The sequence below is a fragment of the Ruditapes philippinarum genome, unplaced genomic scaffold (assembly GCF_026571515.1).
Source record: "Ruditapes philippinarum isolate M1 unplaced genomic scaffold, ASM2657151v2 ctg5963_1_1_1_1, whole genome shotgun sequence".
Classification (NCBI taxonomy): domain Eukaryota; kingdom Metazoa; phylum Mollusca; class Bivalvia; order Venerida; family Veneridae; genus Ruditapes; species Ruditapes philippinarum.
In genome coordinates, this window is record NW_026861217.1 from 26914 (window position 1) to 52750 (window position 25837).

The following is a 25837-nucleotide window of genomic DNA, read 5'->3' on the forward strand; positions in this document are numbered from 1 at the left end:
GTCAGGAACATTTTAACAAAATTCATGTATATTAAGTTATATAGACATTCTATGTAATAAATTTTCAAGAAACCACCATGTTATGAACACTGTTTTCTTTTTAAATTTAGATTTGCCCTTGTCTGTCTGTCTGTCTGTCTGTCCGTGTGTCTGTCTGTTCTCATCATATAGGAGTCATGTTGTGTTGCATGTACCTCTAAAAGTGCTTGAGTTAGAGTCAACAAACTCAATACAAGTCTTGATCAGCATGTGAAGTTGTGCACTTAGCGTTTTGTGTGTGGATTATTCTAGTTTTATAAAAGTTAAACACATTTAAATTATCAAACAAATTTTTCACTTAGAATTCTGGACATTATTTAGATTCACAACTTAAAAAATGTAGTACATGTAGCTTAAAATGTCATAGAAGTTAAAAACATGACAGTAACACACCTCATTACCTGTAGATATATTTTGGTCAATGTTCTTCAAACTTCTGGTTTGACAGATAAGCCAAAAGTTTAACATTTATTTGGATTGACAGAACATTATCTTTAAAAGGAATGTCTATTTGATGTTTGTCAAGACTTAAAAGGAATTCACAAAAAATAACTTGTGTACCACATTTGTTCTTATAAATGTACAGGTTTTGTTTCTCACACTGACCAGATTCTTTCAACTCCCAATTCTCAAACTTTACATCCCCAAAATTGACGATAGGCAATTCCAAAAATGGAAGTGGGGAAATTTCAGAGTTTAACATAAAATAATTTGTGGAAGGGGTAAACCACTGGCATAAGGTATTAAAAAAAAAAGAAATATAAGTAAAGGCTTGGAAAATCCCCCCCCCCCCAAACAATTCAGGTATAGAGTGGATTTAGGCAATTTTAAAATTCTGGTCAAATACTATCTACCATGCTGCTTTAGTGAGGTCAGAATAAGTGTGAAGAAACTTTTTACGGTATTTAACTGGGTTTTATATGGTAGTGGCAGAGTCGTGACCACATCAAAGTATCGTCACTTAAATTAAATGCTAAACTGTCAAGCTTCGGTAACAAGAGTAACAGGTTACTCAAATACATTGATTTAGTAGGTAAACATTTTAGTCAACAATTTCACTACCGCCTTTTGTACAAACGCAGGTAAACTATTTCCCAGGGTTGAAAAGATGTTATTTGGTTGAAAAGTTCACCTTGTTGACATCTTGACGAAAAATTGATGCTTCGATAATTTGAGAAGTGGGTAAAATTTGTTATTGCAATGAGATAAAAATTTGTGTGTAGCTCTGCATACATGTATAATTGGTTCTCTTTAATGAAGGTTTTAACTTTGAAATATTTGAGATTAAATTCAAAATTTAATATTTTCAGCATTCAGGAAGATATTGTGTCATTTGATAAATTCATAACAAAGTGACTGTTTATTTTCCATGAAATCCTTTTAGTTGGAAGAAACAGTTTGTTTGCTTATTTGTTTTAATTGGTCCTAATATAAGTTTTTACATTATTTTAGTATTTAATACTTATAGACAGGTACCCTGAAAAGTGTTTGTATTAAGTATTTGTAATTTGTTTGCCTCAAGAAATTGCAAAATTCTTCAGATAATTGTGATATATCACTTTAATCATTGATAACTGACAAATGCCATTGAAGCAATAAGGTAATTGTGTTTCAATCTATCTCTGAGTAATGAAATCTGTAATAACTTGTTAAATAATTCTGTGATTGGTCTTATATATGGACCTAGACTTATTGCTGCCCTTACTCTACTATGATGTTCTTGTATGTGGAAAAGTTGTTACTTGCCCGCCAACTTGGCCCAGATATTCTTAGTATGCTGGGATAAACAGGCTACTACTTAGCTTTAAGGTGCAGATCTTATGAAATGGTTGAAATATTGTTCAACTCACAACCCTTTAAGATTCCAAGTAAAGATTATTTTCTAAACATGTTGTTTATATAAACAGTACTGATATTTGTTGTTTTATATCATGGCTTATCCATGACCACTGTACAATGTTGTAGCATTTCTCATAGAGTTTATCTGGTTTATTGTAATTGAGGCTGACAAGTAACTGACCCTGGTTGACCTGTATGGCGGCTAACTGATTAATACAATAGGCTTATCCCTTAATTCCTCTGATAAACCAGTCTGGATTGTGTCTCAATGTATTAACTCATGAAATATTTATTAGAAATCTTACCCATACAATCTGTTTCTGACACTAAAAGCATAAGGTTGATTAAGGCCAGGACAAAATGCTACAAAATTCATCTCTTCTGAATTGGTTTATACAGAATTTATTTTAGTTCGATTGTGTAGGAAGCTATAAGCTTATAGACACACTTTCGAATCCGTTCCTGGAACCAACCAGTACTGAGCAATAAGTGTAAAGTTTCTTGCTCAAAGAAACAACGTCTTGCCCCTGATGGGCTTTGAACCCATGCGGCTAGCATGGGTTCTGAATTAACCAAGTACTTTAAGGCTATCACAAATGTCTATAAAGCATTTACCTTTATTTTTTGTGTATCTGAATGTCCTTCTCATATTACTATTAAACTTTCTCCTTAAGTTATGTTAAATTGACATTTATACAAGGTATTACCTAAACCTCTGATGAACTCTCAGATAGACTTTTTTTTTAAATTATTAATTTTGGGGATGTGCATGCTAGCCTGGTTTTAAAGGCTTGGCACTTTTGGTTAAGGTCATAATAGAGTTAAGGACTAAACTGTCTCACAATTTTTTTTAAAGTAAAAAAAATTGGCGAACAAGTTCAACCGATCAGGCTGTATTTATTAGTTTCAGTTTTGTTTACAAAATATCAATGTATTTATGTCATGATATGTTTGAATTTTTTTTCTTAAAATATTCTTAAAATACTGGCCTCATTTAATTCAATTTCCAGTATAGTAAATTTAATACAAACAAAATATGTTTGGGGAAATATATGCTTACTTTATAGAAAATGTTGACGATAATAAAACATTAAAATTACCGGGGCAACTGTTTGGGTTATACAACTATTTTGAAAAATACATTTTTAAATAGAGAAACATTCACATGGTAGAGATGTATATGTCAAGCAAGGATTGTACATAGATTGGCAGTTTAGATTAACGAAAAAATACATTCAAGTTAAATGAGGCAAATAGTCAAAACAACATTTATTGAAAGGCTTTTATCAAGTGAGCTTTTGTTAGGAAAGGATACATTTTTCCACGTATACACACACAGGAATTTTAAATCCCACAAGTGATTTTTTTCATGTATATTTAAGAAATAAATGCCAATTAACATAATTATTAAGAAGTTAATGGAATAAAAACTTTCAACCAGTGGGAATATGAGATGATTTACTTTATAGGTATTAAGTATTTTAATTTGTCATTGTTAATTATGTATTGAAAGTGGACATTCTGAAAAACAGTTGTACTGCCCCGATCAAAATCTCGAGTGTCTTTTGTTGAAACTTTTCAAATTCATCCTTTTTTAGGGGCATTTTAGCTTGTTTTTCTTCAACTGGTTGATTTGAATATTCATCCTTTAGGTTCATTTCTTTAATTTGGGCTAACTTTACTTTGTAGTTTTTCCATCCTCTGTATTACCATTTAAATGTCTGGTATCAGGTTTCTCACCTGTGAGATGGACCCTTTGATTTGTCAGTGTTCAAATTGGTTAGCTTTTACCCAATTAGGCATGCACGGCTTGCAATTTTAACATGAAACAAATAAATTAACAGGACGGGCCTATTAAAGTGCATTTATTTACAAGGATGTTCTGGCCGTGGGCCAGGTATAGTTGGATATGATAGTGAAAACTGCTAGGTATTGTACACATACATAGAGATGCTCGTAGATACTAGCATTTTCACAGCAAGTGTTCTAGCAGAGATTCACATCTGCTACATTTTAACCATTTTGAAAACAAAAAAAACAACAACAACACCTGAAGGTGTTGAGTTCATGTCAACATAAAATATAAATAAAACTGTTGTTAAAAAGATTGCTATTTCATTATTACGGAATTTGTTTGGATAATAAAAGTACAAATGGTGTAGGAAATAATAATTGTCTCTCACTTGGTTTTGGCATTATGATACAGTTTCTTCACAGAAGTAATTTACTTGGTGTATTTCTTGTTAAAACGCACCTGGAATCGTTATTCCATTAATTTTTTTTCTGCAAATTTTATGGATGTGTTTTTTTTCCACGCCTGTTACCTTTGAGCTTTTATTGTGCCATAAATCTAAGATGAGCTCTGGCGTTACTGAAGCATTAAAAGAAACTGAGAATTTTATTATAAATGTTATTTACAGTCAACGAAATTTCTCTGAAAAATAGGAATCGGATATTACATATATTTCTTTGTTTAAGGTAAATCGTAAAGTTAAACAAAGTGTTTTGATTAATTAAGAGACTATGACTTAAGGAGATTGTGTGATTATACAAATTTAATCATTTACTATTCGATAGATTGGGAAGGTGCCATATGCCGTCTGTTTCGACGTATTTATAAAACTTTGTATGTACGTTTATTGAATTTGTATTATAATCGTAATGCAGCTTGATTTAATCAGGATCAATAAGGAGTTTTATTATAGAGTCGTAGGTGCATTTAAAGACTTTTAAAACATTTAAGAATACAAAACACAGTGTTAAAGAGACAAAAACGAGTGTTGTTTGGATATATCTTGTAAAACTCGCCAAAATGGTAAGAATAGTTTTGTTTTTATTGTGTCGCCTTGAAAAGGTGACATATAGGGATTACTTTTGTCGGCGGTGTCGGCGGCGTCTGTGTCTGTGGCGTCGTTGTCGTTGTCGGCGTCGGCGTCCCCTAAAACTTGTCCGGAGCATAACTCAGTCACTATAAGTCCGATTGACTTCAAACTGGGTATGCATGCTTCTTTCAATAACCCGAAGTGCAGTGCACAAGGACCGGTACTCTGCAGTTCTTATTTTTTGAGTTATTGCCCTTTGTTAATTTTCATACTTTAATTTTGTCCGGGCCATTTCTCTTCAACTAAAAAAGCTATGGACTTGAAACTTCATAGGATGATAGATCTTATTAAGAAGAAGTGCAGTGCACAAGAACCGGTACTCTGCACTTCTTATTTTTTGAGTTATTGCCCTTTGTTAATTTTCATACTTTAATTTTGTCCGGGCCATTTCTCCTTAAGTATAAAAGCTATGGACTTGAAACTTCATAGGATGATAGATCTCATTAAGAAGAAGTGCAGTGCACAAGAATCAGTACTCTGCATTTCTTAATTTTTGAGTTATGGCCCTTTGTTAATTTTCAAACTTAATTTTTGTCCAAGCCATTTCTCCGAAAGTATAAAAGTTATGGACTTGAAACTTCATAGGATGATAGATCTCATTAAGAAAAAGTGCAGTGCATAAGAACTGATACTTTGCATTTCTTATTTTTTGAGTTATTGCCCTTTGTTGATTTTCTCACTTTATTTTTGTCCTGGTCATTTCTCCTCAAGTATGAAAGCTATGGACTTCATAGGATGATAGATCTCATTAAGAAAAAGTGCAGTGCATAAGAACTGATAATCTGCATTTCTTATTTTTTGAGTTATTGCTTTTTGTTGATTTTCTTACTTTATTTTTGTCCTGGTCATTTCTCCTCAAGTATGAAAGCTATGGACTTTGAACATCATACAATGATAGATCTTATTGATAAGAAGTGCAATGCACAGAAACTGCTGCTCTGCACTTATTATTTTTTTAGTTATTGCCCTTTGTTATTTTTCATATTTCATTTTTGTCCTGGCCATTTCTCCTAAACTACATTGTTCACAAGGTGACACATCCGACTCGCGGAGTTCTAGTGTTATTTATAAGTGTCTCTTAAATATCAAATAGAACATGTGTTGAAATTGTTTTTATAAAAATAATGTCTATAAAGTTTGTTATCTACTTGGTGGGTATGAAAAATAACTACTTAAGTAATTGATCAACAAGTTGTCAAGATCGTTTTCTAGGCGCAGATATTCTAGATATATAAGCTTCAGGGTAACTTATCGGACATGTCAAAATGTTGATAATGCTGACAAGTTCAATGTCTCATAAGCTCAATTGATTAAATTTTATATAAAATTAGTTAAAATCGGTTAAAACGACAGCCTATAAAAGAATAGATCAATGTTTTTTGCTTTTTCAATATATCAAAAGTTTCCAACTCTGTTGATTTTGTATTAATTTTGATAATTTATCTAATTTGAACAAATGTTGATTTAGAATCGTAGATAATATTGTGCGCTAGGGCTTTTTATTATAAAGAAGATGATCACCGTTTGTAAAGGCTGACATCTTGTAAAATCGGTTGGTCTTACAGACGAAATATTGAGACTAAGTTAATGCTACATGTTTGTTGCGTCATTCAGGACATTTATACAAAAGTTGTTGTAACCTGGCATTATGATCAATGACAGTGCTGTTCAATAATATGTTCTTGCCAAGTATTTGACAGTTTTAAGATAAAACTGTGTAGCAAGGTGTTTGTATATGCGCTAAATTTGGCAGACTGTATTTGAATGTGAACTCAATTACCTTAAGATAAATGCCACAAAAATATAATGGACAGTGTCTTGATGATTTTTTTCCCGATTATTATAACTTTGATTTTAGTGTAAGACTAAAGTTTGTGCACAGTCATAATACCTCAGTTTGTGCACAGTCATAAGACTAAAGTTTGTGCACAGTCATAATGCTACAGTTTGTGCACAGTTATAAGACTAAAGTTTATGCACAGTCATATTACTACAGTTTTTACACAGTAATAATACTAAAGTTTGTGCACAATCATAATACTAAAGTTTGTACACAGTAATAATTCTAAAATTTGTGCACAGTCATAAGACTAAAGTTTGTGCACAGTCATAATACCTCAGTTTGTGCACAGTCATAAGACTAAAGTTTGTGCACAGTCATAATACTACAGTTTGTGCACAGTAACAATACTAAAGTTTATGCACAGTCATATTACTACAGTTTTTACACAGTAACAATACTAAAGTTTGTGCACAGTCATAATATTACAGTTTGTGCACAGTCATAATACTACAGTTTGTGCACATTCATAATACTTCAGTTTGTACACAGTGATAATACTAAAGTTTGTGCACAGTCATTATACTACAGTTTGTGCACAGTCATAAGACTATAGTTTGTGCACAGTCATAATACTAAAGTTTGTGCACAGTCATAATACTACAGTTTGTGCACAGTCATAATACTACAGTTTGTGCACAGTCATAATACTACAGTTTGTGCACAGTCATAATACTAAAGTTTGTGCACAGTCATAATACTAAAGTTTGTACACAGTCATAATACTACAGTTTGTACACAGTCATAATACTAAAGTTTGTGCACAGTCATAATACTAGTTTGTGCACAGTCATAATACTACAGTTTGTGCACAGTCATAATACTAAAGTTTGTGCACAGTCATAATACTACAGTTTGTGCACAGTCATAATACTAAAGTTTGTAAACAGTCATGATACTTAAGTGTGTACACAGTCATAATACTACAGTTTGTGCACAGTCATAATATTAAAGTTTGTGCACAGTAAGCTTTTACCACAGTATGTTCACAGTTAAGAACACTAAGGGATATCAACAAGAGAGACTAGGCCACTTCCACAGATTTCATATAGTTACCAAATACCATAGTTTATTCACAGTTTACCTTTGCCACAGTAAATGTAAAATATATAGTACGAGTTGCCACATTTTTACTCATTACTAGATCATACTTACCATTTTAATGTAGTGTACTGTAAGATAGCTTATCATTAAAATTTTATTTACTGAGTAATCTGTATCACAATTTATAGAAAAATTTTAAGTATGAAATTTAAGCTTGGGTTCATTTTTTCGGTGTTTTGCATATAAATATTATCTTTTGTACTAGTTCTTTAAAACACCTTTTTTGTAGGGGATATACCTAAATGAAATGCTATCCTGGTAAACTTATAGCTTGGTTTACATGACATAGTTAAAACTAACATTTTTTTTTCCAATGAATAAAGTGCTCAGGTACTTATACTCACATCTGACCTTGAGGTTATAAAAAAATTTCTGAGTTCTGTCTCAAATCTCAGGATTTTCATTGGTCAGTGTACATACTGTGGCAGTTTCTGACCAATCAGTAGTCCAATTAATTGTACTGCGCGATGAGATATTGGTTATTTTCATGTCTGGGCATAATCTCGCCTCTTAAAGCGAGATTCTGTCCCAGAACGAAAATATCTCAGAATCAAGCTTTGGCACGTCAATATATTTTGACTAACCAATCAGTTACCTGAGATCTGAGTTTGAGCTCGGAGGATTTCTTCATAACCTTGTCCCCAGAATAAATCCTAAGTTACCTTAGAATATGCTTGTGCATATAAGTAAATTTGGTTTCATTTTTTTTTTTTGGCTCAGCTGTATTATATAAACACAAAGGTATGAACACTATATATAGAAATCCATTGGAATGCAGTTGACCTTTATGTTAGGTGCATTTATGACATAAATGTTGTTGATGTTCCGCCCTTCAGGGCTTGTCACTTAATAAACCTGTCATAGTTATATATTTTATATAACTAATTGATATTATTATATACTTCCTATTTTTAGCTGACCCACTGGCTAGCAGTAATTAAGTGATGGCCACTCAATGCATTATAGGCTAAGGCGACTAAATTTCATGACCCTCCTAAGCTACAGTTATCATTTAGTGATGGTCATTATATAATGTACATATGAATGGGGTTACTAAATATTGCATCAACAGTAATGTAGCAAATTCTAGTAATGATCAAATGCAAATTGGGTGTAGAAAAAAAGTCATTAATAATATATAATTATTTAGTTACATAGTACTAAACATTTGATATACATTGTATTGTGATCGCAAGTTATTTGTCTATACCAAAGTTTTCAAGATTTACATACCTTATTTTCTTATTGTTTACTGATGAAGTCACAATATCTACATTGTTTTGTATTTGAGCCTTTCATCTTTTGATAAAATCTTTGATCTGTGGCAATAAAAGATTATATCTGTAATAAAAGTCTATTTCTGTACCAAATGACCTTTAATTTGTTTATATTTAGTCTATCAATAAATATTGTCACAGTCTATAAATTACTTAATATTTCAGCAGTAAACAGTTTATTAGAGTCTAAACAAGTCAACGCTTTAAGGGGGGATAATCCATTGAAAAGTAATTTTGTTTATACTCGGCTATTTTCCCTCCAGGTGTGCTCTGATTACTCAGCCATGCAGGTATTTCAATTATGATAGACTGTGTTACAGGCGTTTTTTCAAGTAAGAGTATGACAGTTTTCAATAGTTGACAGTAGAAACTGTGACACAGTCTACAGGTAGGATAAAAATAGGTCAGGTAGTGATTGGTTTGGTTCAGGTGTGGGAAATTGGACTGTTATCAAAAGATCAAGTTAATTTTCGAAACTGGAGTGTACAGTGACATATATCTGGCTTGAGGAATAGTTGAAAATAAAAAAAAACCAACTGGAATTCAATTGGATTTTAATTTGTGTGAAATAAGAAAATTGATTGTTGATGTGACTGGTTGAGTTTTCATCAGTTTTTACCTGTAAAACGTTTGTATATGTTGAGATGAATCATGTTTAGTGAAAGGGAGGACTATGGCCTCTACATTCTCGTTTGATAGTGCTGAAGAAGATTGGGACCTTAATACATTATATTTACTGAATTCACAACTAGAATCATACCTTAAAATGGTGGGTTTTTAACAGTTCTTAAGGTGTATACCTATGCTAATAACAATACATATATATGTGTCATACATGTGTCATGGTGTTTCGTGGGTATTATGTTTTATCAATCATGTATAATCCTTTTGAATATGTTTTGTATGTGGTGAAAAAAAGATGCTATGAAGCATAAATGATAAATTATCATGTTAGCGATTTAATTCATTGTAGGTTTTTTCAAACTTTTTTTATGATGCTTGAACATTTGAATTTGATGTCTGCCTGCTTTATATTTCCCAGTTGTAATAAATTTTTTTATTGGATGATTGAAACTTTTTTTCATGTATAGCGTTATCACCTGTTGTGAGATTAGGAAATAATGGGAAATATCTTCTATTTCATTTTACAAGAAATATCTTCTGTTTCACTTTATGTTTCTTGATCTTCAGCAGAAAGTTTTCATGGTATGTTAGCATTATGATGAAATTCATCAAATTTATATAACCTATTGTTACAGTGTTATAGAAGGAGGTATCACCACTGTTCTCTTGATACATGTAAAATAAATTATAAAATTTAGGGGGCAGTTTTAAGGGGAAAATTAACATTTTTTAATGTATGAAAGGGGTTTTAAACTCGTTATATTTATCTTGGTTAATTCATTTTAATTTTCTTTTGAGCTTTCCATACTTCTTTAGCTATGACATGTTGCTATTTTGTTGTTGTTGAGCCATCTTTATGTAATTGCTGACTGTTTGTGACTCCATTTTAACTTAAATAATTAAGAGATAATAAGTTATAATAAGACTCTGACTATCATTTTGACAATAATGGAAACTCATTGTAACCTCACTGTTTTAAATACATAAATTGCTGTATGAATATTATTTTTAAGTCATTCTTTCAAATGTCTTCTTTTACAAAACAGATTATCTTTTTCATCTATTCTCCAATCTTATTTCTTTGTTAAATGTTTCAAAGACTTCAATGGCAAAAAAGTTGTCAAGAAAATACATTCAATGTAACTTCTGTGTTTTATCTACATTTTATTTTTGTAAGTGGACCATTCTGGTTTGGCGGGTTTCTAAGTTTGTAAAAATCTTTACTTTCAAGAAATTTTTAGTTAGTTAACCAGTTAAAATTTAGCTGATTTCAACTGTTGTTACAAGATGTATCTAAAATACTTTTTGAGTTTGTAAAATTTGACCTAGTCAGTTAATATAAAAAATGTTGTGAAAAATCTGAATACTTTCTTTACTGTTTCGGCAGCCCTTTTCTATCAGCTGATTCATCGAACATGACAGATGGATATCGTGTATCCAACAGAGCTTTCTTAACCATTTCTTTTGTAATTTGTATCCTTCTTTAATAGATTTAGCACTTCCATTTAGAAGATCTTAACACCAGATATAGGTATTTCCTTATTTTCCAATTTACCAATCCAACAACTGTGAAATTATTAATAGGATTGTCAATAAAATTATCCCTCCTTTGTCATGGCCTGAACACACCTGTTAAATTTGATATAAATAATGAAATACCTTGATAATAACGATATAAGAAATATGATAGTTAATGGGAAAACAAATGAGCAAAAAATTTTTGTTTAAAAATTATTTTATTAAAATTTTTTTAGTACGCTTTTTTTTTAACAAACAGGGCTGGAAAAGAAATTTTTGGTTGGGGCATTTTAGGGATTATTTAAAAAATTTTTTAAAATCCAAAATAATTATGTTTAAAATAAAATTTATAACTTTTATAAATTTATAAAAATATTTTAAATCTAAAATATTATATTTAAATTATATATATAAAATTTATATATTAATAATATATAAATAATTGTGTATATTAAAACATATGGAAATGTAATTACTGAGTGAAGGAATGCCTTTAGGTTGTTAAGAAAAGTTCGAATATTAATTGGACTGACTCATGGTAAAGTTACCCTATAGATTGATGTTCTAATTAAATTAATTCATTTCTTTTGACATCTGCATGAATTATTTAGTATGATTGGGTTAATTGGAGACAAAAATTTATTTATTAATTTTTATGGCTGACATAGCATTCAGTAACTTTCCCAGAGGTAACTGAAAACACTGTTTGCATATTCAAAACACTATTGATTTGCATAGGAAGTTTACATTTTTTACTTGCGTTCATTTTCTTTATATCACAATAATGTACTAAATAAGGCGTCAGTAGATTTTAATATAGCTTATTCTAGCAGTCAGTAAGAACACTTGAAACATGTCGAAAGATCTGAAGTGCTTTTTAATGTCTGAATTTCTTAAGGTTGATAGACCTTTATTTAAATATCTGTTTGGTTTTCACATTCTTGGATCTATAGCTGCGTTTTCACTATGTATTAATTAAGGTCTTGTAATATAGGCTCGAGTACTTACATGGCTTCTGCATTAATAAATATGGCATTGAGACTAGAAATGGCGTTCAAAAATCATTCCGCCCCACTTGCTATTGTAACGAAACAACATTGAACAGTTCTCTTAGATAAAAGAACTTTACAGAACTTCTAAAAGGCTTTTATATAGAGTTGATAAAAAACCCTTTAATATTAATATTTGGGATTATATTATCCTTGTTAAATATTATTGTTTTATTAAGGCCCAAAAAATGACCTAAATAAACTGGGAAATTTTGGCAGAACTTTTGTCTGAGGATTTAACAGATTATTTCTTTTTTTTTCAAAAAAATTCCTAAAGTATCCTTTTTTAAATTTACCTTCTGTCAAAAGTGAGGGGATTTTAGGGAAAGGGAAAAAAAACTTTGGGGGCCCTTTCAAGTACTTTAAAAAAACATTTTTGCTGGCAAAGTCCTTTTTGTTTTGTTTGCCTTTCTGATAGGTTTTTTAGATAGTCTTTTTATTCTCATTTTTTTCCTTTTTTTTTTTAAAATAAAACTTTCTTTTTTGTTTTTTATGAACTTTACAGGAAAAAATTTTTTTCATTATGACACTCTTGTTTTAATTTAAACTATTGTATTAACCTAAAATTAAAAAACTTTCTTTTTTTATGTCTGTTTTTGAGAACAAATGTTTAATCTTTTGGGGAAACTGACGAAATTAATTTTCTATGTTTCACTTGCTTTTGGGGAAAAACCTTGCAAACTTTTTACCCCTACAACCGGCGGACCTTTTCTTTCCCAACTTCCTGTCTTCTGATTGTTTTTTCTGACTTGCTGTATTTAAAATTTTAACATATTTGAAATTCTGCTTATAAGTGATGAATGATTTTGTCCAGATTGAACGTTGGACAAGCCCGTTAAAATTGTTTAGCATAGTAATGGTTGTTTACTGGCATAAAGAAATAAATTATCATGCATTTATGCATTTAAATGCTTGAGGAAATAGACTTTCCTTTTATATTCTTAAGCTTATTTTACAGCTGAATAGAATACTTGCATTGCTTTTTCTTTCTTTCATAAGTGCTTTCGTAGGTTTGATATATGTCATTTGGAAAATATTTGTTTGGTATTATGTGATACAGGTTTGCCATTTGATATTTATGTGAAGAATTTGTGTTAAAATGTTTTGTGTATACCTTTGCTTAAAAGTCACTCAGTTGTAATTTTTGGCATGAAAATTGTTCCACTTGATATTTTAGTTTATTTTAGACATACTGGTGTAAATCATTATAAACATTGACAGATATAATGTAGGCCACCTGGTTCAGCAGGTACATAATATATGTAATTAAAAGATTATAATACATAAGTTTTTAATTCTTCAGGTGTACGACTGATTTAGAGCCAGGCCCTAGCCACACTCCACTCACCCGTTTATTAGGGTTGAAACTTAAAATTCTCTAAAAGTTTAAAGGCCCAGGATATCTCCAGAAATGCCTTTATTTCTATTTCTCAAACAGTTTTTATTTTAAGTGTACTTTTATAGTTCGCCAAAAATTACTCATCGGCCAATTAAGTGAACCTTCTTTTTCTTATGCTGCTTTTTGGAATAGTGAATTGGTATTTTGTACGGAATGAAAAATACTACTTTGTTTACATTTTACTACTTTTATGACAATAATTTCACATTAAGCGCTACTTTTTTCAAGTAACAAGCATCTGGCTAAAATACTCTAAAACATTATTTAAACAATATAAAATTCATATTTGCCCCTTGTGAGAAATAAAAATTTACACATTCCTGAGGAATAATGTGCCTTTAAAGTGAAATTTTTAGTTCTAAGTACAAAGTAGGACAAATCAAGTACAATATGTTTTTTTTTATGAGAAACAAATGAACAAAATTAATACAAATAAATTAACGAGGTACTTTAATAAAGAGTTTATAAAGAAATTGACAGTTATATTTACATGGCGAAATATAATAATTCAAATATATTCTATATTTAACAAAGTCATTCAACCTAACTAGATCAAACTTGTATTTGAACGTGGTCTGGTATGTTTTTAAAATGTTAACATTTAAGTTGAAAGCAAAAGGTGAAGGAAGTGCTGTTGTTAAGCATAGACTAGACATATGTGGCACATGTTTGTAAGTTAATAGAAGAAAATTATGCAGTGAAAACTTTTCTTTGAAGATTTTTTTTGCCTGAAGAATGGTAATACTAGACCGTATTAAAACAAAAAGTTAATTAGGGGTTCAACCATATTGTATAATGGAGGATTATTTTACTTTACAATACACAGGTAGTTGATTGTATCAGAAAAAATATGTATTGGGTAAAAATGCATTTATTTTAGAAAATGCCTTGTTTAAAAATATTTAATCTTTTAATAATTAATCTTTTTTAACAAATATATGAAGCTGTAAATATTGCAGGTAATTTTCAAGATTTTTGTTATTTTAATTTGTGAAGTGAAATTAATATTATGATTTAATGTATATTTTCAGTTGCCTGGCGGAGGGGTGGACATGACATTGAGTGAGCTGCAGGAAATGGCAGCACGGCAACAACAACAAATAGAATCACAACAACAAATTCTTGTGGCCAAGGAACAAAGACTAAAATACTTGAAGGTATGAACAGATCTTCTTTGGTTTCAAGAATTTTTAAGAATTTTTAAGATGTACTCTGTAACAGATCTGACTCAGTAATTAATGTTGATAATAAACTTTACAGCTATTACTTATTTGCAATGATGAAGGTTTTATTTTTGACTTATATAAGATTTGCTTTGTCTAAATCACCTTTTTCAGTTTACTATTTAGATTAGTTTATGGTCAATGGCAGAAATTGTTGTCTTTTTCTTTTCAATACTTCGCTTTTTTACTTCTTGATATCTTTACTCAATATCTATTCCTATATCAAAACATATGAACATTGTTTCCTAATTGCTGTACACCTAAGGGCATGGTCTTCACCTTGTAACCATGTTATTTATACATCAAAAACTGTCAAAGTGACCAAAAATTGTCAAATTGACTACAAATATCAAAGAGGTTATTAAAATGAATTAAACACTTAATGAAAAAGTGTCAGTTTCAAATTGATTATTTTTGCTGTGTTTCTTTAAGGAAATAAATGACTATTTTAAAAATTATTATTTTTAGCAACAAGAGCAGAAGCAGCAACAGTTAGCCTCAGAAAACGACAGGTTGCGGAAACTGAGGGACAAAGTTGAGGCTCAGGAAATGAAACTTAAGAAGCTGAGGGCATTACGAGGGCAAGTGGAGCAACAGAAGGCCAGCAATGGAAATCTCAGTAAGTTATTTGGGGGTTTTTGTACAGATTTCTGTGTTAGAGTTGTTAGTCTTATGGACTAAAAAGTTACTTTATAGGTTTGAATTTTAAACGGGGAACTATTATTCTTTCATGTTGTGATCTAGAATTAACAAATTGCTTTCCCTCAAGTTTTTGATGTGTATATAATTAACAGAATACATGGGATCATGGGAGGGCAGTTGGGATTCTGTCTTACAAGAATGCTCAACACTTCATACATTTCATAGGCTTGTTTACTATTAAAGAATTAAGTTATCTCGTCAAAATGTTGTATCATAATTTAGACTGTTGGATTTTAATCACTAAATTAATTTATATTATCGGTAATTAACTTATATGTTTATTATAATTGAACTAACTTATATGTTTCTTATATATATATAAGTGAAAACATAAATATCCCAAGAATCCTTACTCTAATGATCAATTCTACAATACTTGTAGAATATTCCTTGATAGTAATTTAATTCCACGCAACAGAAGTGAAATTTGAATGTTAAGAAATCATTAAGTGACATTATTATACCTATAAAAATGAACATTTAGTTAGTCAAGGGAGAAAATAGTTAACCAATTTTTACAAGCAGAATTGAATGGAATCTTATAAAGGTGAATTAGATTGAGATTTTTGTCATATAGTTGTTAAACCAGACGGCAACAGGTCATGCCAACTTTTGATAAAAGTTTTATTGAATTTCTGACTTTTGGTCACCTTACATGTCATGTTTGAATGTTCAAACTGACCCTAGTATTTTGTGAAAATTTTCAAAAGAAAAAAATATTTTTTTGATGGATTTTCTTTAACAATCTTGTCTGGTTTTCCAGAGATAACCATGGTCTAAATTTAAGTTGCTCTATAAACCAAAGAAAGACAAATAAGTTGATAAAAATAACTGCCCATGTACCTTCACAAAAATGTTTGACCTTGTTGACACTAAGTATTACAATAAGTATGAGGTTAAATTTGACAGGATTGACCATGTTGACTCTTAAATTAGGCCAGTGTAGGCAAAAAGATGTCAAAATTAGGCTGGTGAAGTATCTCGCATTACATCATTTCATCCATATTTTTTTCAGAGCTTTATTAAATGGATGAGAAGTTATGGCAGTATAGGTTAAATAAGACCACACATGGGCAATGTCATAAAAATAATTTATGTGTACAGATGATTCAAATTTCATTTCAATATAATTTATTATACCCTTGAATTAACTATAGCCCTGATTCATATGACTTTTATCAAAAGATTTTAACAAGCTATAAAAAAAATTTTTTTTGATAATGAAATTTTATTTATGATGTCATTAGATAATTGATGAGGGAAAATATTGAAAAAGGACTGTTATCTGATAAAGTTATCTACATTTTATGAAAAATATTTTCATTTTTGTGTGTTTTAATAAAGTTGTGATATAAAACATAGTTGGCTTTATACATAGATAAAGAGGAGATATTGTGTTAGTTGCAAGCTCCTTGGTGAACCTGCTTTTTGCAAAAATGTTTATTCTAAGTGCACTAGGGGTGCACAACATGTGCATGCCAGATTGGTCAGCGCATCCATGCAGTGGTCTGCACATTCATAAAGTCTGATCATGGTCTGCACTGTTTCCTACTATAATGAAATATTCCATAAAAACAACAAATGGTTTAGTCCTTATTGAAAGACGGTCAAGTAGGATATACAGTTTTGACATTAATGACATTACTCATTATACTGTGTCTTTTACAGAGTAATTGTCTTAATTAGAAAAGTGATTGAAAAGTTTTATTGAAAAGTAAGACAGATTTGGTAGCGATACGATCTTGAAGTATTCAAGAAGAAAATCTTAGACCGGAAGACTACGTCTTTAATTACCGTGCCTGAAATCTAATATGGACGCAATGAAGGCATGTTCTGTTGTTCTTGCTAGTATACGCGGTTAATAGTCCCCGTAATGAATAAGAAAAGTGTTATTGTTTCAATAAACATGAAGGTGCTTAGTTACAGTGAATAACTTTACAAGTACAAATACAATATTGTAGTATATAGAGTTACCCGCATAGTCTTTGTAAACACAGTGTTTTTTTTCCCCTTATATAACTGATACCGGAAAACAGCACCGTTCCCAACAGAAAATAGACAGCAAATTTCCCAATCCATGACTGATAAATTCCCAAAATAACACTGAAATTTTCCTCAAAAATCAGCAAATTTAAAGGTAAACAAAAACAGTAATGGATGCTTCCATATTGATAAGTGATGTACGATAAAGAACAAGTATAACCACATGAGATATATTCGTAACCAGTTCATTTTTCACTCCTAAACATTATTTATGTACAATTGTAATGATTATCATTTTTTTTTCAACCTCAAGTAGCAAAAATAAAGACTTATATAAAATTTCCAATTTGAGTCAAACTGATGGATTTTTTTCGCAATCTATCCAGTACCAGCACCATTCCCAAAGTAGGGGAAAAAACACTGAAATATTATAGTTTTATTGTAGAAGAAAATCTTTTTCTGTACATATTAGAGTCGATTGTTTTCCTTTTTTCGTTAAACAAGTTAGTTTGTGTGTATGGAAATAACATCATTTTAGTTTGTGTGTATGGAAATAACATCATTTTAGTTTGTGTGTATGGAAATAACATCATTTTACTATGTACAAATTTGATAAAATTATTTCATTACAGAAAGTTTTTTCAAGTGTAACTATAAGGGTTTGTAATTTTATCCATTTGAACATTCTTCAAAAAATAAGTCAGTAAGGCTTTGTTATGATACGTCTTTCATATTAACAGCATGCCAGATTCATGATTATTTTCATGAAAATTTTGAAAATGGGTTAAAATCAAAATAGTTTCAAGGGAATAAAGAAAGCCAGTTTACACATTGCAAAAGTCACTTTCAATCCACGTAAATTACCACATAACTGTCAAAATATAATTAAGCTAACTGCTATAGTCACCCTGTAGAAATTTATGGTGGTAGATACTGTTCACTCAGTCATTCATTGCATATAACATGTAAATTATTTCTTGAATTGTAAATATTTATACTTTTCTTAAGATCTTAGTACATTTTTCATAAGGTTGATTTTCTTTGGCTTATCTGGAGGCATGCAGCTTAAAGTACTTATAAATATATGGCTTTTGAAAACTTAGTTTCACAGCTATATTTATCAGCTTTGCAGCTAATATATATAATACATGTACATATGAACAACTCATCATAACGTTCTGTCAACAAATGAATACTACAAAAAACAACAAACAACAAAATAACACACACACAACATTCCAGAACAAAACAATATAGCATTACTAATAACTTAGTATCAAGTTTCTGGTTCAAATGAGCATTATAATAACATATTGTGACAACCTCTCGTATTTTTTGTCATTTATTAGCGAGAACAGGATCTTGTACTATGATATGTATTAGAGACAATAGACATGAAATATGGCCATCGCCTGACCTCTCCCAATTTCATGCATTATTCTGATGATATCTATGCCTAGAAGTGCTGTCCACATTTTTTGTTCGATGAGTTGGAACAGAACATGTAAATGACTGTACGGGTCCCTGGAGGGGTGTGACTGTATTAGAATTATGTTGAAGGTGATATGTAATTAATACTGCTCTCTATGCTTGAAAAAACAAAATTAATTATACACTGGAAAAGTAATGAATGTTCATTTACATGCCATTTTCATACTTAAAGAAAACACTGGGTACAATGTTTTAGAAAGGAAAACATGAACATGTATAAGATCTTACAAACTGTTAGTTATTAGTTTTCTAGATAGTTTTGATGATAAAATACGACAGGGTATGCTTTTGAATTTAAATGGTTTTGTTAGAGGAAGTCACCCAGGTGGAAGTTAAAGGAAGTTCACTTTTTTTCACTTTTACCTGCATGTGCCTGAATTAAATTAGAAGTGTCAGCATGTGCTTTGAAATAATTGTGGCATCTTAATTTTTGTAAGAAATCAATTATCCTATTAGATTGATGGGTGAAGTTCAGCCTCAAACTTAAAGCACATAAGTCTTACCTGAGATTAAACTGTTGTATAATGCACTTAATTTTTTATTTAAAAAGGCTCCTCCTTAAATAAATAAAAGGGTTTATCAAATTCAAAGGAAGAAAAAATCAAGTAATGACATTCAGAAGTGGGGTACGGGCTAATTAATTAACAAAAAGTCAATTGTGATGAAATATTGTATAAAGTATATTGGGATTTATCAAAGAGGAGTTTATGTCCTAACAAACACATTCCACTGTGCCATGTTTAGCAAATCAAACAAAGATTGGCATTCTTCTACAAGTTTTTATGTCAAACAAAGACACTGGTAAGGAGTTGTAAAAATTGCCCAGATTGATTTTCTGTAAAAATGTGATTGATTAAGTAGATTAGATGTGATTGTAAGGTAGTTTTTGATTGCCATTCTTCAATGTTTGATCTTGCTTAAGTATGATTGATCTATGATGAACACCAGGAGTTTGTTTTTCTAGCATTTATACCTGCTGTGTTGCTCAAAGTCGTGTTGCCTGTTATATCATGTTGTTTGTTATATTGTGTTGCCTGTTATATCATGTTGCCTGTTATATTGTGTTGCCTGTTATATCGTGTTGCCTGTTATATCGTGTTGCCTGTTATATTGTGTTGCTTGTTATATTGTGTTGCTGTCTTTCAGTGGGGTTTCAGTCAGTCCTCCTCAGATATACTGTCACTTTTGTGGGCAAATGTCGATAAATGGACAAATAAGAAAACATTCAGGTGAAAGTAGAATTACAAAATAAAATTAAATAAATGACCCTCCTAAACAGATTCGAAAATGAAATTATGAAATCCAAAATGAAATAATGAACACAGAAATGAAATAATGAATTCCAAAATGAAATAATTGGCTAACAAATGAAATATGGACACATAAATGAAACAATGGACTGAAAAATGAAATTATTGAATCAGAAATTATTTATAGGACTCAGAAATGAAAAAATGGACTCGTCAACGAAAGAAAGGGCACAATCATATATAGGACTCAGAAATGAAATAATGGACTCAGAAATGAAATAAAGGGCTCAGAAATAAAATAAAGGACTCAGAAATAAAATAATGGACTCAGAATTAAAAAATGGAATCAGAAATCAAATAATGGACTCAGAAATGAAAAAATGGACTCAGATCAGAAATGAAATGATTTTAAAAAAAAATCACAAAAAAACGGTAATAAAAATTTTGATTGCTATGGGTATTTAAATACAACATGTATTTTGATTGACAACTTTTTTTTTTTTTAAATAAAAAATTTCCTGTATTGTATGATTGTAATCAAATTTGATCACACTTACAGATAGGACTAGTGTTTGTTTTTAAGTTGACAGGTTTGTTTGTTTAATGAAAAAAAGTTATTATCACAACTTCCTTGTGAATTGAATATAAAAAACAAAACATATTGTTTATTATCCAACTTCCTTGAATATAGAAAATTCCTTCCTATACGTTGTACATGTATAATGTCATAACTATGATTAATGTTTGATAAACATGGAGTTAGAAGGGAGAAAACAGTAGTAAACATGTCATTTTAAACATGATATATTTTGGCTATAGACAGCAGAGGTCATTCTGTAATATTTTAAACATTTAGTAAATTGTGCATACAAGGAAACACCCATAAACTATATATATCCTCTTTACCAAGTAAAACTATAACATGATTTGGAAAAAACATTACATGTATATTGAGGGAATAATTTTTTTATTGAGTTGTTAAAATCTTATTTTATGTTTTGGAGGTAATCTTAAAGTTCCTTAAGTTCCTTCAAACTGTGAAGTCTATCCACTTTACCAAGAAAAGCTATAACATGATTTGGAAAAATATTATATTGAGGGAATGATTTCTCCTAAATTGTTAAAATCGGATCTTATGATTTGAAGGTTATCTTATATAGTTCCTGTGAAATCACTTTCCAACAACATTTTTTTTTTTTTTTTTCTCCCTCATAACATTTACAGTAAAGATAAGGCCAAATTTTGTTAGATTGGTTTCTTATTTTTTCTCATGAAATTGTAAAAGGTAAATACGGGAGCTAAGTATAGAAACCTTAAGTAAACATGCTTTAATATTAAAATTGAAATTGAACTTTTCCCTCTATTTCAGTTAAATTGAAAATCTCTTGGAATGCTTTATTGATTTAGCAATTTTTTTATATTTATTTAATATAATATTTTTGTTTGGGGTTGTTTTTACAGGGCACCAGCACATAGTAGCAAATTATGGCGACTTTCCCAGCTTTAACTGGGGGAAAGACTGCAGGTCCATCTTCATTTTTTAGGACTTTAAAAGGCCCTGAGTAGAGATATATCCCAAGGTTCCGTAAGCTAGCTAAAAATCTTCGTTTTATGAAAAAACCCAACTTTGGTTGATTCAACCCCGGGGTTTGAGGGACAAGTGGAAATTTAACAAGTTATAATATGCCTAAATTTTCTTTAGAAAATTTAAATTCCGTTTTTTTTTACAGATTATGAGCTGGAGTCCATTAAAGCATTGTTCAATGAAAAAGAGAAAGAGTTGGCGATGGCCGTTGCCAAGGTGGAGGAAATGACCCGGCAACTGGAGGAGATTCGTAGCGGCAGGGTCAAGGCCAGTACCAACACACAGAGTCCTGCGGCCCTTGCTGAACTGGAAAAACTGAAAAAAGAACTGATGGTAGGTATCTGGAAGTGATAATCATAATTCATAGTCTAAATTTAACTGTTAAGTCTATAATTATTATATATTAAAAGAACTCCGATGAGGTCAAAATACTTGAAAACATAACAATAATTTCTTACATAGATCATTTGGGGCAGTTAAAATTATAAGAAAGATATGCACATACGTTAATTAATTAAGAAATATATGCTGATATATTGATAGGATTGTGTATTTTAAAATCAACACATTTGTAACCATCAGCCAGTTTCTGCTGAACTTGAAAACATTTAAAAATGAACAGGTTGTAGGTTCTAAATTTGTAAGCTAAGGCTACAATTTAGCTTTTTACCTTGAGTAATAATTAAAATTATAACCTTCAGTATTACATTGTTGTTCTGTGATTAAGTATTATCAAAGTGTGATTGTTATTTTCTTGATGAAATGTGGATGTTAAAACATGTTTGTATACTTCTAGTATGTATATATTCCTATGGGAAATCATAGAAATGTTACATAAGTTTTGAGTATTTGTTTGATATTTTGTGCTCAATAACAAAAAACATCTCCATAGTTATCAGACACAGCTGTCAGCAATTTGTTAGAACATACATGAGTATGATTACTGTTATATAAACCTAGAAGTCCAATGTTCTGTTTTATACATCATGAAAATCAATATGAACTTCAACAATTAGCTATCACCAAAGCTAAATTTACATGATACATTTGGGTTAGCAACATGCTAGACAAGGATGACGTGTGCGTGTCATATTTCATAACAGTTTTCATGATAATTAATATGTACATGGTCAATGATCATTCCTTCCATGTTACTTTGCCATTTATACATCATATTAATCATTCCATTTAGTGCAGCATTATATAAATCACAATTTTTTTTCCCCCAATAATCAAAAAACATTATATTCATATTATTCAGTGCATGATTGAAATATGGTGCACACACAAGTACAAATACATATCAATAGCTTGTTTAAACGAAATAAATTTGAATCGTTTTCAGATACGTAACAAGTTGAATGAAAATCAGAGTAATAAGATGGCCTCGAATCGTGAACTGCTGGCAAAAAGAAAAGATGAATTGGCTCGGATGGACAATAGAATTCATGAGTTACAGATGAGATTGAAGAAGAAACGGTCTACAAATGCTGAAATGGCCGAACAGAATAAAAACCACATGAATAAAACAAATCAGAACAGTAAAGTTATAAATAGACCTCCCCCAAACATTGCAGCTATCGAACCTTTTGTGCAAGAGCCGCCTAACAATACTGGGGGATTTGGGAAAAAGGATCCCAAATACCAGTCCCTGCCTCCAAGTTCAAAGTTCATGTATTCCGGAGAAAGTGAACCGACAAAGGAACACAAACAATAAAATGATTAAATTATAATTCTAATAATTCTAAGCAGTTACGATCCTGATAAATCTGAGGAATATACTATACCATTGGTCGTTTCTTAGACAGCAACAACAAACCTATGCAAAATGGCCCTTCCTTCTCCGAAACAAAGTCCAGTGGGTGGAGCCTCAGCCTAATCAAGGATACCAGCTTACCCAACCCCTAGCTCTTTACAAATCCCTCAATCAATACCCAGTAGCCTGGCACCTCAAAATATTCGTTTTTGGAAGTGGTATTCCAGCTAGGTCAGGGTATCACACTTTACACCTAAACCTTATGGAAGCACTTATAGTTCATCAATTTTACCAAACAGAGGATAAGTACGGTACCAATGAACAAAACAACTATGATCTCCAAGATAGATTAGGCAGTCGGTAGTGGTCAAAGTTCACCAGGTTTCAGTTGAGAGTGCAAATAGTTGCAAATTCAAAACTATTACCACCATATTCATCAACGTGAAGGGCCTCTTACCTCCAAGTAAGCCACAGGTAGTACCAACTAACTCCAAAGGACATCCCACAAGATGTCCAGCTTGCTAATAAAGGTCCTCAGAAGGAGAATTATAAATCACAAAATAAAACACCACCACCTCCAGTTTCCCAAATAGATTCCGGAAACCGACCAGAAAATACGCAAGCTAATACAGGTCAAGTTCCAAGCTGTTCCAAGACCACAGCATAGTTCAAGTGCCTCACCTGAAAATTTAAGTGACTCAGAACAAACGAATATGTCTGTTTCTAAGGGTATACAAAAATTTACGGGACTTATAGCTCAGACTTCACAAGATGGGTCTAAAACCCAAGGGGTGCTAATATCAACTCAGGGGGATTTTTCCAATCTCAACCATGCCTCGGCACCTTGGCGCCAGTTACAGGAGATCTGTGCCAACATACAGATATGCATCTAAAAGTGTCATAGCAAAACACATATCTCGGCAGGTTAGAGACAATGAAGCCTTACAAAAATATTCAGAAAAATGTGCTGAGTTTACATAGAGATTTAAGTGCAAGTAGTAGTGTGGATGAAGTTAGTCCAACCTCAGAAAACTGTATCAAATAATTTAAATGATAAATTAAAAGACGAAGAGAAAGATTCTCTATCACCGTTTATCGAGTGTTACCTCGCCAGCAGGATCGACTCCGTCACCTTGCTAGTCCGTCACGAACCTCCTTAACTATCCTTTCGATTTTTCCCGCAACTCCACCTCATGCAGACGTTGCATCAGATAAAGTTAGCTATAAGCCAAACACCCCTTAAAAACATTCGTAGAAAGACATTCTGATAGTGACAATGAGGAGGTTGGTAAAGCATTTAATAAATACGGAATTAATACAAATGCAAATAAAAATCCACCTGCACCAAGAAAACCAACTTATATTGTTGGAGAACAAGCAAGGACCTGTTGAAATTCAGGCAAAACGACTTTTTAGTGATCATATTCCTGAAACCAGTGCTCTTAGACAATAAAAGGAAATATTGTAGAAGTTATTGATAATGTTAAAGATACAAATAAAACTAAAAACAGAAGATAGTGCTAATAATGTTAAATCTTCACCAGTGACAATAGAAGTTAAATCAAGTGAACCAAAGGTGAAGAAGGGAAGAACAAATTTTTAAAAATAGAATTCTAAAGAAGAATGCAAATCGTTGTAAGTTTTGACCCATTAGCCTTGCTGCTAGATGGCATCACCTAAGAAGAGGGAAAATTAGACTATTTTGTCCCAAGGAAAGATGTTGCTGTGCAGTTGGTATTCTTTCATTGTTAATTCTTCAAAGGCCCATTATGCCAATTATAATGTAATAGCTAAATTTTTATTTCTCAAAACCCTTTTTATTTTGGTTGCCCAAATTAAAATTATTTTTCCAAAAAGTTATTGATTCCCCGAATTCCCTTTTGAACCATTGTTTTGCTTCTGGTCTTTTGCTTTATTCAGGGCACAAAAATGCCGAAAGCTTATTATTAAACATTTTGTTACAAATAAAATTAATTTTTTTATGGAAAATCAAAAATACCCTTTTATAAAAAAAATTTTTCCACTTTTTTTAAGTCCCCTAAACCCCTTTACCGGAAAAGGGGAAAATTTAGGTTACCCTCCGTTCTGTCTTTCCGTCTTTTCCGTCCGTCCCCCTTTTGACAGGGGTTTCCTGGGGCCCGCAATTTTCTTAAAAAAAAGGGGACTTGTGCCCCCCCGGTTGGGGTTATGTGAAATGTCTTGTGTGAAAAGTCACAGAAAAAACAAATGTTTCCAAAAAAAGCTAAAAGACCCTTTTGGACTGTCCTGTTTAGTCC

At 31.2% G+C, this 25837-nt stretch overlaps 1 protein-coding gene across 1 annotated transcript in view; it reads left to right on the top strand.

The window, feature by feature from the left end:
- The window catches only part of LOC132714924 (apoptosis-stimulating of p53 protein 2-like), a 36167-nt gene extending 12645 nt beyond the window's left edge, over window positions 1–23522 (top strand). Inside the window, exons 5-8 of the mRNA XM_060697851.1 lie at window positions 14603–14728; window positions 15263–15413; window positions 21951–22138; window positions 23151–23522. Of these exons, the coding sequence (XP_060553834.1) occupies window positions 14603–14728; window positions 15263–15413; window positions 21951–22138; window positions 23151–23522 (837 nt within the window). The remainder of the gene's footprint in view (window positions 1–14602; window positions 14729–15262; window positions 15414–21950; window positions 22139–23150) is intronic.
- Window positions 23523–25837: the final 2315 nt, after the last annotated feature.